The sequence below is a fragment of the Triturus cristatus genome, chromosome 11, assembly GCF_964204655.1.
Source record: "Triturus cristatus chromosome 11, aTriCri1.1, whole genome shotgun sequence".
Lineage (NCBI taxonomy): Eukaryota > Metazoa > Chordata > Amphibia > Caudata > Salamandridae > Triturus > Triturus cristatus.
The window spans coordinates 243239737-243252781 of NC_140594.1; the positions used below are offsets into that span (position 1 = coordinate 243239737).

Here is a 13045-nt window from a genome sequence, read left to right on the forward strand (position 1 = left end):
GATTCGGTATTTATGAAGTGGTAAATGCTATGTAGGTATTCATTCGGTAAAAATTACCGAATCGTAGAAATTCGGTAATTACCGAATCGGTATTTACCGATTCGGTAATGAGGCATACCTTCCCATTGATTGAATCAATGGGAAGGTATGCCTCATTACCGATTCGGTAAATACCGATTCGGTAATGGGGGGAGCACAATCAAGGGTGGCAGGGTGTCACATTGACACCCTGTTGCACCCCTGATTCCTGCATGTGTGCACATGTGGCACACATACATGCCCTAAGGGCATGTATGTCTGCCACATTGCACACTTCTAAGCGCTTGAAAATGCATTTACAGAGCCATTCTTCATTTACCACCAACTATTAGTTGGTGGTAAATACCGACTCCACACGACACCCACACACCCCCCCTACATATCATTACAGGATTCGGTATTTATCAAATCGGTAAAATTACCGATTCGGTAATTTTACCGATTCGGTAATTTTACCGATTCGGTAAATTACCGAATCCTGTTATGTGCCCCCCACATTGCAAAAGCCTAAATACCGGTCGGTAATGGTATAATTACCGAAAATCGGCCGTTACCGACCGGTATTGGGCTACCTACATGAGGCCCTTAATCTCCATGTCCCTACCAAAAATGAACTTGTCCTTGTGTAACGTAACTGGTGCTCATGTAAAGCGCTCTGATACCTTCAGGTGAAGTTTGCTCTATATAAAACTCTGGCGCAAAAAAAAAAAAACTTGGAGAGAGAGCTGTGGAATAGGTTATGTTGAGTGAAAAAACTGAAGCCCAGGCAAGTTCTGACTTGGAGTGAAAGCGGGACACTAGGTATATTTTCAACTACCTTCTGAGACAGGGCCCCAGGTATGCTTTGTACATGTTGTTGGAGCAGGTCAGTGTGAGTAGGGCAATTGGCATGTGTTTATTTAGGTCAGGACTCCTGAAATGCTTTAGCTTGGGCAGGCTTAACTGAAGCCATGGCATGCACAGCCTAATCAGGTGCATTCTAGTCTTAAATTGAGCTGGTCTTAATGAATTTATCTTATCTGTCCTTTTTCAACAGATACCTTGCGATGAATCTGCTCTTCCTGTTATTACAATTATTGCAATTAAAACGAGTGGTTCTATCCATTAAAAATGTATGTGATTTGTATCCAAAGTGCAATGAAATATAGGTTTGTTCCCATCCTGCTAGCTGTGGTACTGATTAAGCGTATTGATTTACAAAGACACAATGATGATTTAATCACTTTGCATACTTTATAGCAACAAACACTTTGCTGTGTTGTCCTATAGATTGAAATGTTCAATGGATTTGTGATTTTCCCTACCTTCAAAAAATATATGCCTTTTAATTTTATGTATTTATTTGGGTAATTGCCTGTCTGTATTTATGAACATTATTGATATTATGCTCCATTTTTAAAATTATTTATTGTCTTGATCAAGGCTCTGGCGAATTCAATTAAAAGAGGAACTTTGTGTTGCAAGCACTGAAACCAATTGGTGTCTTAAAAGATCATCGATATATGTTCCAAATAGTCTTCTGATGTATAGGAACATGCAGGATCATGAGAAATCTAATAGCAGTTTATTTTTATCTGTTCTATCCGTAATACTGGCTTTATTATAAAAAGAAACATTTTGGATGGGATAGGAGCAAGACACCCTCTTATCAGTGACCTCATTACTCCACAAGGCATACATTCATGACCTCATAGTCCTGATCCTAAGAATGTACTGATGGAATGAATTCATACCATCTACTTATATTTCAGAACAATGTCAATTTCATCAAATCTGTAAAGTAAAGGACATTTTAAAATGACCTTTTCTGCGGAATCAACATTCCATATATTTGCCACTCTGTCCTTAAAACACACAGCAGTATGTTTGTGTAATATTATTTTTTTATTTGCATCATAAAGTAAAGTACATCCATTAAATGTGCAATATACAGTAATCCAACTGGCAGAGCAGGCTACAAAAACTCAGAGATGTTCCTTTAGATGGTGAGTGCCAGAAGAGAGCTCTGTTGGCAGTCAGGAGATGGTCGTGGCTCACTTTGTTGTTGATGGCGCGATGGCGGGAATAGTGAAGCATCCCTTTTGGTGCCACTGCATGTCCCTGATGCGACGCATAGACTGCATCTGTGGCTGGAAGGCAGACCAGTCATTCCAGTGTCTGTAGTCACCATTCTCAAAGAGGTATTGGTAGCCTCTGTAGCCAGGGTACTGATACCCGACCCAGCTGCAACAAAGAAATACAGATAGTAAACCCATCATGCCTAGCAGTGGCAGATGCTTCTTGACCAAAAGGAATTTAGCCATAACTCTTAGAGGTACACTTCAAAGCCTGATAACAAATTCAAGCTCATCCATATCCGAACAGGAATACCTCCAGTTTGACATACCATTGTCAAAGAGACATTGTTTGACATCTATTTCTACGTTTAAAGGCCTGATTGTTCTACCCCATTTGACGTTTTGTTTTTGAATCACCCATTAACTTTTCTTTCCAATATAACCCAACAAAAACTAAAAACAGGCAAGAAAAAACCTGTGAGAACCCACACCGGATGTATTAAATAGCAGACGGTTTAGTGGTGCAAGAATGTATTTGGTAGACCAATGTGATGTGGTTTCAAAGACTGCAATTTCAGCTCTAGAGATCTTCAGTGTGTGGTCAAAGCGCTGTAGTTATAACTAGAAAGGAACTTGTGGTGAATTCATCAGACTGTAGCTTGAAGGAATCTGCAGCTTCACCGTCGTGAGAGCAGAATTACTGTGGCAAATTATCATTTATGGAAAATATTATGCAATCCACCGTTCAGGCTTACAGAGTGAGGGTCTGAAACCTATTTACATCAAATACTGGTGGGTGCTTACTTAGGGTGCAAATGTGTAGAATCTACGTGGCACAAATAGCAACTCCCAGAGGTGGTTCTGTAGGTAACCTGACAGTGGCTGTTGTTCAACCAGAAAGTGTGGAGTCTAAGACGTAATGGTACTGATTGGTGCTCAGCTATGGATTAACGGTGTAGAACCTCTGAGGCGCTAATACTGTTTGGTGCTATGACACACTAAGAGTGATTGGTATTTTACAAGTTGAGGGTATGGTACCCCTGAGGCACTAATACAGATTGGTGTTCAGAATGAGGATTTTGTAAGTAAGATAACCTATGAGCCATGGGTATTGTATAGTGCTCAACTTGGACATAGAGTGAGATAATTTGGAGCCGGTAATACTATTTTCCACCCAACATGCTGGCACAGACGATAGGTTAAACTTGGTATTTGGAATAGTCTGCACATCAGTAAGTTGGAATGGAGAGTGCTGAACTTAGTGTATCTGTGTGTTACCAATTAGATAGCAGCCACAAATGCACTCAGCCTGTTATCAATGAGTTGTGCATTGGACAGTAGCCACAAGGGCGGTCAGCCTAATCTTATTGAGTAACCCTTCGGATGGTAGCCATTAAGGCACCAACCTTGCTAACAATGAGTTACCCATTGAGCAGTACCCATGAAGGCACTCAGTTTGGTATCAGTGAGTTATCAGACAGCAGTGATGAGGAGTAGCCTAACGTGGGACGGCTATGTATTTTAGTCATCTAAGTGATGGGAAACAGTGTTTACAACGCTGTCTCCACAACGCGGTACCATTACAACGTGGTCATCACAACGACCGCGTTGTTACCCCGCATACCATTACATTGCAAGTTGTTTCAACGACTTGCTGTAGGGGGTGCACTGGTATTGGATTTAAAATTCAACACCTTCCCTGCTGTTGTGCAAACTGGAGTGGGAATAGTAAATAATACTATTCGTATGTTCAGCACACCCTCTACAGCAAGTCGTCGTAATGAGTTGAGATGTAATGGTATGCGTTCTAACAACGCCGTCGTTGTAACCACCGTGTTGTAATGGCATGCATTGTAAACAGCCATATTCCTAAGTGATAGAACCAGAGGATGCTCAAGTTGGTGCTGGTGAGTTATCCATCAGGCAGTAAAGCCAAGTTACACTCAACTTAGTCCTTCAATATGAGAGGCCCTGTAGTTGGTGTAATTGTCACCTCATTAAATCTATCTCTTGGAATTTATAGGGTGTGATAAATACCACCCAGTTACAAATTTTTGGAGAATAATAGGTGGATTTTGAAGCTTAGCCTCTCAACATTTGGATGTTCCAGGAAATATTCGAAATTTTTCTCGATAAACATCACGAGGTCTGACTTGCTGGTATTCATCACAAAATTGATATTTGCGATGTGGTGTATAACAGCAATTTCCTCATGGAGTGAAGTTAATGGGACCACATGTAATGAAGGCATTAGAGTTACCAGGTGCATTTTCCATCAGGCAGCAAAAATGGAGACCACTTAGTTCTTTAGTTTTGAACATTTATATTGTGATACAATTACATTCATAATGTGTCAAACCTATTGGCAGTGAATATGGACTTTGCAGTTCAGAGTTGACCAGAATCTGCAGTTTAATGCACAACCAACATGTTCTCTTCTTCCTGCCCTCCACTCTATTGAGAAAGTCACAACTATTTCAAGTACTTCATTGTCTTCTTTTTTATATGATTGATTTTTTTCAAGTGTTAAAGGTAGTGCAGGATACACTGTAAAAGAGAGGATGTAAGCAAGACTATTAGATGCAAGGAAGAAGCAATTAAAACGTGTAGGCTTACGTTCCACTGGGCACTCTCACGCTTCCCACGCGGTCACAGAATCCATATGCCCACAGGCTTGGCACATCATCCTCATGGATCTCCATCGAGTTGCCCTTGAAGTCGGCGGTCTCGTAGAGGGAGATCTTATGTTCTTGGCTATCCTATAGAAGGCAAAGCATTACAATTAGACACAGGGCTTTAATGGGTCTCTTGAATCTTCAAGGCGTGTATCATCTCTAGTATGTCTTGGGCATGGCCAGCTACGTCACACCATTCTAAACTTTATTTCAGCGTCATCTGCAGACATCTATTCTGTGGGGCCGGACTGGCATTTTATGTCTTTGAGCACTTCTGTGAATGCTGGAGCAATTGGAGACCAGTTTTTGAAGTGCCTGGGAGCAGCTGGAGCCTCAGCCAATCACTTGAGCTCCCCCTTAAGGTTAATTAAAAAAGGAGAGGGTATTGAGAGAGAGCCAGAAAGAGATAGCTACAGAGAGAGAAGGAGATATAAGAGAAAGCTAGACGAGAGAGATAGAGAGAGAGTGAGAAAATAGATGGAGGGAAAGAGATATAGAGGTGAAGGAAGGGAGAAGGGCTGGTTTGCAGATGTTTGCTATGACGTCTTATAATTCCCAATCTGGCACTGCTGATACAACCAGTTCTTGATTTTTAATTGAATAGGTGCTGGGGCCCAAACTTGTGCTCAGAAGCCTGTGGCCGGCGCAATCAAATGTTAGGGTATTGAATACCAAAGCTGTGTAGTCTTGGTTCCCCTTACACCTTTTTAATCCACCCCAAGACACTCCCAGCCTCTCTATCTCAATGTTAGAGGTTCTTTCTCATCCCTTCTTTCTTCCCTTGTCACTGTTTTTCTGTCTTCCTTTTTCTCCTGTTCTCCCCATTCTGTGTTTTCTCTCTCCTGCTTTGTATCAAAATCTGATGATGAAAAAATAAGTGCGGATGAGTGTCGAGGGTCCTCACCCACAACTACCTGCTCAAATTAAGCACCGCTCACACCCATGAGTCTCATAAAATTCGGGAGCAGAACAGCGCTACTCAGCTATGCATGCATGCACGTGTGATGCTGACTTTAATTTATTTCACCGTGCTGTTTCCGCCTAGGCTGAGCCTGAAGCAAAGTATTACTCACAGCAGAAAGGTCACAGGCTCATCCGCGAGCCTGAGCGCCAGTTTCCGATTCAAAACAAAACAATTTGAGGTCTGCAGGGGAACAGCTACTGGGCTGCGTGCCATCCTAACTTTAGAATCGAGGCCATTTTTGAAAGCCGCTGCTGTACATCTGCACAGTGCATGCTCCGGGCCGCTTAAAAATAATGCGCGCGGCGTGGACAATAATTCTCCGTTCCAAGGGAGTCTATGGCACAGCTGTGCCAAGTAACCTCTCCGGCGCGTGCTGAACAATCTGTAACCGCACAGTGCAAGTGCACTTCAGAGGCGAGCAACGCATCTACATTAAATTGTAATAAACCGCAGTGCAGCATGTAATGGGGCCTCAGTGAAGCCCTTCTCCTGTGGCAATAATAGCTTTGCCCCTAGTACAAGAAAGCACGCGTGGGCCTTCCCTTTCAGATCCTTTAAATTCATCCATCTTGTCAGTCAGTGCTTTGAGATGCAAACATTTTCCATCCATATGAAGACGTGCCTCAACTTTGTTCTGATAAACTTTGTTCAAAGAACGTGCCAAGAGAGTCCTCAGCCCCTCCCATGTTTGGTCTAAAAACCTATTTAAAAGGCATCTGCTACCTCACGTGACATGTTCTGTGGTTCAGTGGTCTGTGTGCGCGCCCGAGCGCGCGGTTGTGTGTGTATAGGCGTGAGAGCGATGTTGAAGACATCCCCTGTATATTTAAAATCCAAAGCAGCCTAGTTGCCTCTATTTTCAACCAGGACAAATTCTTTTCTAGTGACAAGAGTCCACGGAGCTTGCCTCCTGGCCACATCCAGGTTCTGACTATTTTCAATTTAACAAAAGGATTCCCACCTCCAAGCTTTTTTTCTTGATGTAAAATGAAACAGGATGGTGCTGGAAGTGACCCTGTCCCAAAAAATGATGGGGCAGATTTATGAGCCCCTTGCGCCACTTTTGCGTCACTTTTAACATGGGGAAACGTGACGCAAAAGTGGCGCACGTGGCTCATAAATCTGCCCCGATATGTTTTAAATTGGGAATAGAATTCCAGACCCAACCCTGACCTTTATGCAGGGACAAGGTTGGTTAGAGCAGAGTTTCCTTCTTTAGATGATATAAAGGGCGGGGACGGTCCAAGTGGTGGACATCAAGTTCTTTTTCCAACAGGAAAGGATTCTGTGGTAGAACAGTCTGAAAATTTTATAGGACTTTTTTTAAAAGTATAAATGGATACAAAGGAATCTTCCACCTCATGTTGTTAAAAAAGTAATGTAAGGTCTGAGATGTACTTTAATGACTATCTCTTACAGTTGTTGGATGCACGTTTAGCTGTACATACAAATACCAACATTTTACAGAGGGCAAGAAACTATAGTAGGGAATCTCCGACTGTGCAGCTGTGTGCCTAGTCACGGGGCGCAAGGACTCGCCTATATCTGAAGAATGAGGACTAAGAAGACCTTGGCTTACCATTCTGATGGGGCGGAGGGACATGAAGCAGTCGCTCCTATAGCTGTTAGACCAGGTATCCCAACGAGGATACTCGCCCTTCTCCAGGATAAACATCTCCCCACGGAGGTTTGACTGCTCGTAGCCAACCCAGCTGAAGAGATGGCCGCCGGGAAGACACAGGCCACGCAACACCATTGGGAGAGGCATATGATGGAACAACACAAAGGGATCACACACAATAGGAGACAAGAATAACCATTTAAAGACAGTTCTTTGCATACAATGTAGAAATCAGGAAGTGCAATATATTTTTTAATGGAATTAGCTGGACAGGGGAATATGTACTTTTCACATTAAAATGATACGTTTGACAACACACCACTAACCGAAAACTACAACTGCTCAATAACTAACATGTCTGTTACACTTTAAAATTTAGGACATGTCCTTACTAGCTCTAGAAAATCAAACAAAATAAGACAACAATCCAATACGGGCCTAGAGTTGTCTTTAGCACCCATATAAATATCTACTTGCACACATATCAACTTGCTCATCTGGCCAAATAATATACAGATATACAGAAAAACAAGCTACAGAAATAGATTTTACATATCACCTTCACATGTAATAGCTAGACTCTTTTCTAGTTGAAAATGTTTCTTTCTTGATGGTTAAAGTCTTTGAGTCCTACCTCGCGCCCCCACGCACCTGCACCTAGAGGCTGGCAAAGGCCCTTTGAATTATTCTATGGTGTGTTTCTAAGTGATTTTGCCAACACGCTGGAGGTGAGTGGTCCCCTCTCGTGACGACCACGAACTTTAAAGTGTACCCTCAACATCCAACATATCCCACGAGGCGAGCACTTACTTTCCTTTAGTGACCCTCCCCACCAGGCAGTGCATTAAGACGCACGAGATGGCCTAGCAGAGGACCATTACTGTAATGGATGCTTTGAGAAATCCCGCTAATACTCTACAAAGCGCCACAAAAATCACTGTTGAGCGCGGCTTCATGCGCAGCGAGGTTTTAAAGGGAAGTGTGCTTCCTGCAGAGAAACTTTCACCATGTTCTACCCACCAGTCCATCACGATAAGACACTATTCAAGAGTGATGACCCATTAGCTAGAAGCTCTTTTAGGTAGTTTTCAGGCTACTTTGTGTTTTTGTTAATCAAGGAAATGTCCTCAAATCGTTTTTGGCAGCACAGCTGGTCACTGGGTTGCCATGGTGTGCACAAAAACAGGCCAAGCCACTCAGTGGGAGAGAAAAACCTCCGAAGTGGAAAAGGGCAGGACGTTTATATATAACTTCAATCTAAAATGATTCCTTTTTATAGAAAATGCATTGTAGTTACCTTGTTCACTACACAATATGTAAGTGTAATCAAGGATAACTTTTCATTAGTTTTGAAATTTGCCTTTTTTGTATAAAATGTTTATATAATTTAATGAATTGCTTTTATATTGCACATTTTAAAGGTTTCTGCTATCTTAACTGGCTAATAAATGTATGTATATTTGTCTTAATTTGATAAAACAGTAATTAGGTACATGCTTTCTTAACTAGATGTGATACTTGGAGTGGAAACACATTAACCACTTCCAAAAAAGACTGTTTGCAAACATTGTTTTTTTTATGGTGGGATAGTTCAAAGGATGTATTGTCATAAGACAATCTATTTCCCAGTGCCTAAAACGGGTTAAAGATAACATTTGTCATTAAACGTTATCTTTCGGATGGCCATAGTAGCTTGAGAGAACCCGCCTGTCCTGCTCACCATGGTCATCGCTGGTATGGATATGGTGGAAACAAGCAGCACAGTGACCCCTGCTGGTGGGTCACAGAGGTAACGTTGGTCAAGTCTTCTAAATGCTTGTAATCTGTCTTCTCAAAACAAGGGGCCCCAGCGGGGCTATCTGCCTCTTCTGTGTGAGAGTGAGGCAAAACGAGGTGATTTTGGATTTCCTTTAAGCTGTATTTTTATTTGTAGCTGTGTCTCTCAGAACATGCAGTGATTTCATGCAGAAGGTGTGCGTGTCAGAAGCCAAATACATGCATTGTGATTGAAATACACCTGGAAAAGTGCAGATATTAAATATACGGTCGATAAAAATTAAAGGTAAAAGGCACGTCTCTGAGAGATTTAACAAAGCAAACCTGTAAACCCCAGAGCTTTTTCTGTTATGATTTCATTGACAGAATCAATTTCCTGCAGTAGGCTGGGAGGGTGCAACCTTTTGCCTGTTGCACTGTAAACTATCCAAATATCTACCACGAAATGCCAAGCCAGCCCCTTCCAGTGCATGCTGGTGCAAGTTAGCATGACAAGGGCACATTAGCTCCCTAGTGTGATATTGATCTTTCTATTGAATGCTAACAGAGACATTTGCAAAAATATATGTAACTACACTGGATTAACATTAAGACAGCCTACAAATGCTCTGCCATCACTCCCACACACAGGTCACTTACGGCCCAGATTCCACAATGACGCTGCGCACTCGGTCGAACCCACGGTCGCCAAGGCTGGCACACTCATTTACCAGCTCCAGGTGCCTCCCCTGGAAGTTCTCCTGCTCAAAAATGATGATCTGCAACAGGGAGGTAAGAATTACAACGTTAACAGATACTATATATTTATGGATATCTTCTCGCTCTGGCTCTACCAAAATAAACTGACTTGGATAATCTCAATAAAATTATACAAGGAACGAACAGAAGTTGTATGACAGGCGCTGCAACCCAATGTGCGGTGCTTTGTTGATTAGATTCTATTATGGGAGTTGTTTTTCGGCTTCCAGGGCAAGCATTCAATAAACATTACAAAGATATGATACACCGGAGTTTGCATTCATGTCCTCTGGAGTAAATAGCAATGTATATGTGTATGTATGCTTGGAGGGGTATTCATATATCATGAAGGTGTTTGAGAAGCAACATAGTGTACTGTACCACCATGACTCTTGGACCATGGGCTGGTGTAAGATGGTGGTGGCTGCATCTGTGTCATTCAAGGTTGGGCTTGCCGCAGAAGCCAGAGGTTCCAAACTTATGATAACGATGAAGTGCTCAGGGCTGGTTTCTAAGCAGCAGGCAACTGAAGGCTGAACACTGGTGGTGTTTAACCAGTCGCCGTGTGGCACATTATCCTCCCATCCCTAATGAATGATTGAAGTACATTATTGACATTGCATGAATGCAAAGACAGACCTACGCAGGAGCTGCTAACTCTCAAAGACAGATCTCAGCATCGATCTCTGTGGTCAACGCTAGTGTTGGAGACTGCGGAGAGGATTGGATGTAAGTATGGAAGGCCTGGCTTTCTTATGCTATGTAATACTTTCATTGTTACTAGATCTATGTTTTGTGCTTCGGGACCTTACCTTGTAGGTTCCTACAGAAGAATCCCCAGCTTTGCTGGGCTTGCTGATTGGCACAGAGGGTGGCACCCCTTTCTCCTTGGAGTCGCTGCCATGGCTGGCAGCGGCGGCAGCAGCAGCGGCAGCAGCAGCTTTGGAGGTCTGAGACATGTTTACTTTTCAAGTGGATATCTGGAAAACAAGCCACAAGTGACATTTGTACGTTGAGGAGACACTAACAACCAAACTCAGCGTTAACTTTGCCTTGAAAGGCTGCCACCTCGGCCAGTCGTGGGAATATCAAAATACACTCTCTAAAGCATGCACCCCTTCGCTGCCACGTCACTTGACAAGGACTGTTATTCAACTGGGGTAAGGACTGTTACTTACCCAATCCATTGATACATTTGCTTGCGCCCTCACAAGCTTAGAAACAAAGGTTTTTTACTGCATGCAATCTAGAGGTTCCACCATATGACTAATTTCTACTCAAAACCAAAAATTCTTCTTTGATTTTCAGAAAACTTCTTTGAATGATAACTTTTTCTCTGCAGGCAGTGCTGGACTCGAGATTTGGGGTAGAGTTCAAGCATAGGCAACTGTGGGCCGCTTCCAGGACTAATTGGGATGAGAGTGCCTCGGTCCAACTAGACCTGAAAGCTGCACTGAAAGAGATGTCCACAGCTTTCTTTCAATCACAGGCATCGTTTGTTCTGCACAGAGTTGATGCTGCTTGGTTTTGTGGCAGACACAGAAGTATGGAAACATTTCACGAGTCTCTCTTCAGATTCGCTACCAAAACTATGCTTGATTTTCGAGGAATTTAAAACTAATTGTACTGATTAAAATACATTGTTATCCTTATTTTAAAGCAAACATTCCAGAGAAATACCTCGACATGACTGCCAGAAGAAGGTCGCTCCGTGAAATATAGGGCTAGTATTATAACATTTTCTGGGGCTGTCTTTAACTCCCAGATCTGGTCATTGTTAGGTTCTCCATGCACTCACGAGATAAAAGGAAGTCTTAAAATAGAACGTATACACTGTATTGTACTCTTCCCTGATGGAGTAGGCTGCGGTACTCCTGGGGCCGCATCATGATGGGCTTTGGTGTCTCAGCGCACAGACAGCGCCTGCTTTTATGCGCCTGCAAGACATAAAGTCAGTTCATTTCACCAGAAATGTCTCCGAATTAAAGCCCTATTTTCAGATAGCACAGTTAGAAACAGAAAGAGGCAAACCTTGTTCATTGTTTCCGCAATGTACTGCCTGAAAACGAAGCTCTAACTTGGAGAAATATCCGGTTAAATGGATGAACTTTACGCACTGCTGGCGCATGAAACAGGCGCTGGCGGAGGCGGCGGGCCCGTCATGACACGGCTACTGCAGGTCTTTGCATACACGGCACATAGGGTCAGTTCTCCTCACCTGTGGAGCTGTTTCCTGCTGGAGCTGCTGGGCGTGTTGTTGGAGGGTCACTGAAGAGCATTATTTATACCCTGGCAAGAGCAGGCGCTGCGCGAGGGGGGACAATAGAAGTGACAGCTCATCAGAGTCCGCCTGAAGCCCCGGGTCATCACATATCCCAGGACCGCCAGTCGGCTGGAAACATCACCCATTCACAGCAGCTGAAGCAAGCACTTTGCTTTGTTTTGAACTTGTGCACTAAACACATGCCCTAGAAATTCCTGACAGGAGTCTTTTGGAGGGTTCAGCCTCAAACCTGTGTGGCACTCACCCCCCAACATTAGACATTTAAAAAAAAGGGCATTTCAGATCGAAACGGGGGGCAAGAGCATCTGAGGCAATTACTCACGATGGACTCCTACACACAGAACAAGTGGCCACGTAGTACTTTTGCCAGTTTTACTTATCAAAAGGGAGAATGCGTCTTCTGTACGCGGTCACTTGAAAAGTAGTCAAATCAAACATAGTACCGCAGTGTGTTCTGCCATCAAGTTGTGCACCCTCATGTCATCCCCAGAGTATCGATGGAACAGAATATGGAAGACAAAATATCAAAAAAAGAAAAAATATTGACAGGTAAGTAAGTCTAAATGTTCTATACCAAACTCAACATACATATGCCCACTTTGTACATATGTGTTTATGTTGCAAAGAAGTGGAGTTAGGAATAGTAAATCTACTTCCCTAAATGAACTTACCTTCCAAAACCTTGTCTCTCAATATTCTGTCCTCGATATTCTTGTATCACAATATTCTGGGGGTCCACACTCAGCAGGACCATCTGTGACCAACCTCAGGTCATTGGTCATTTGTCGTAGAATGTGATCTTTGCTTAAGGTCAAGATGTTTTTGTTGGTGGATTGAACCTTTGACAAATGGTTGCCATACACTTCCATTACTGCTGCTGTCAGACCTGGT

The 13045-nt window shown here is 42.9% G+C and overlaps 1 protein-coding gene across 1 annotated transcript; it reads right to left on the minus strand.

Annotated features, from left to right (window-relative positions):
* Window positions 1-1904: 1904 nt before the first annotated feature.
* Window positions 1905-12145, minus strand: CRYBB1 (crystallin beta B1). The gene is made up of 6 exons (XM_085633536.1): window positions 12089-12145; window positions 10683-10850; window positions 9772-9890; window positions 7315-7447; window positions 4713-4855; window positions 1905-2262 (listed from the first exon to the last, which is right to left on the minus strand). The coding sequence occupies exons 2-6, from the start codon at window positions 10827-10829 to the stop codon at window positions 2073-2075; spliced, it is 732 nt and encodes a 243-aa protein (XP_085489662.1). The 5' UTR covers window positions 10830-10850; window positions 12089-12145; the 3' UTR covers window positions 1905-2072.
* Between the last annotated feature and the right edge of the window lie 900 nt (window positions 12146-13045).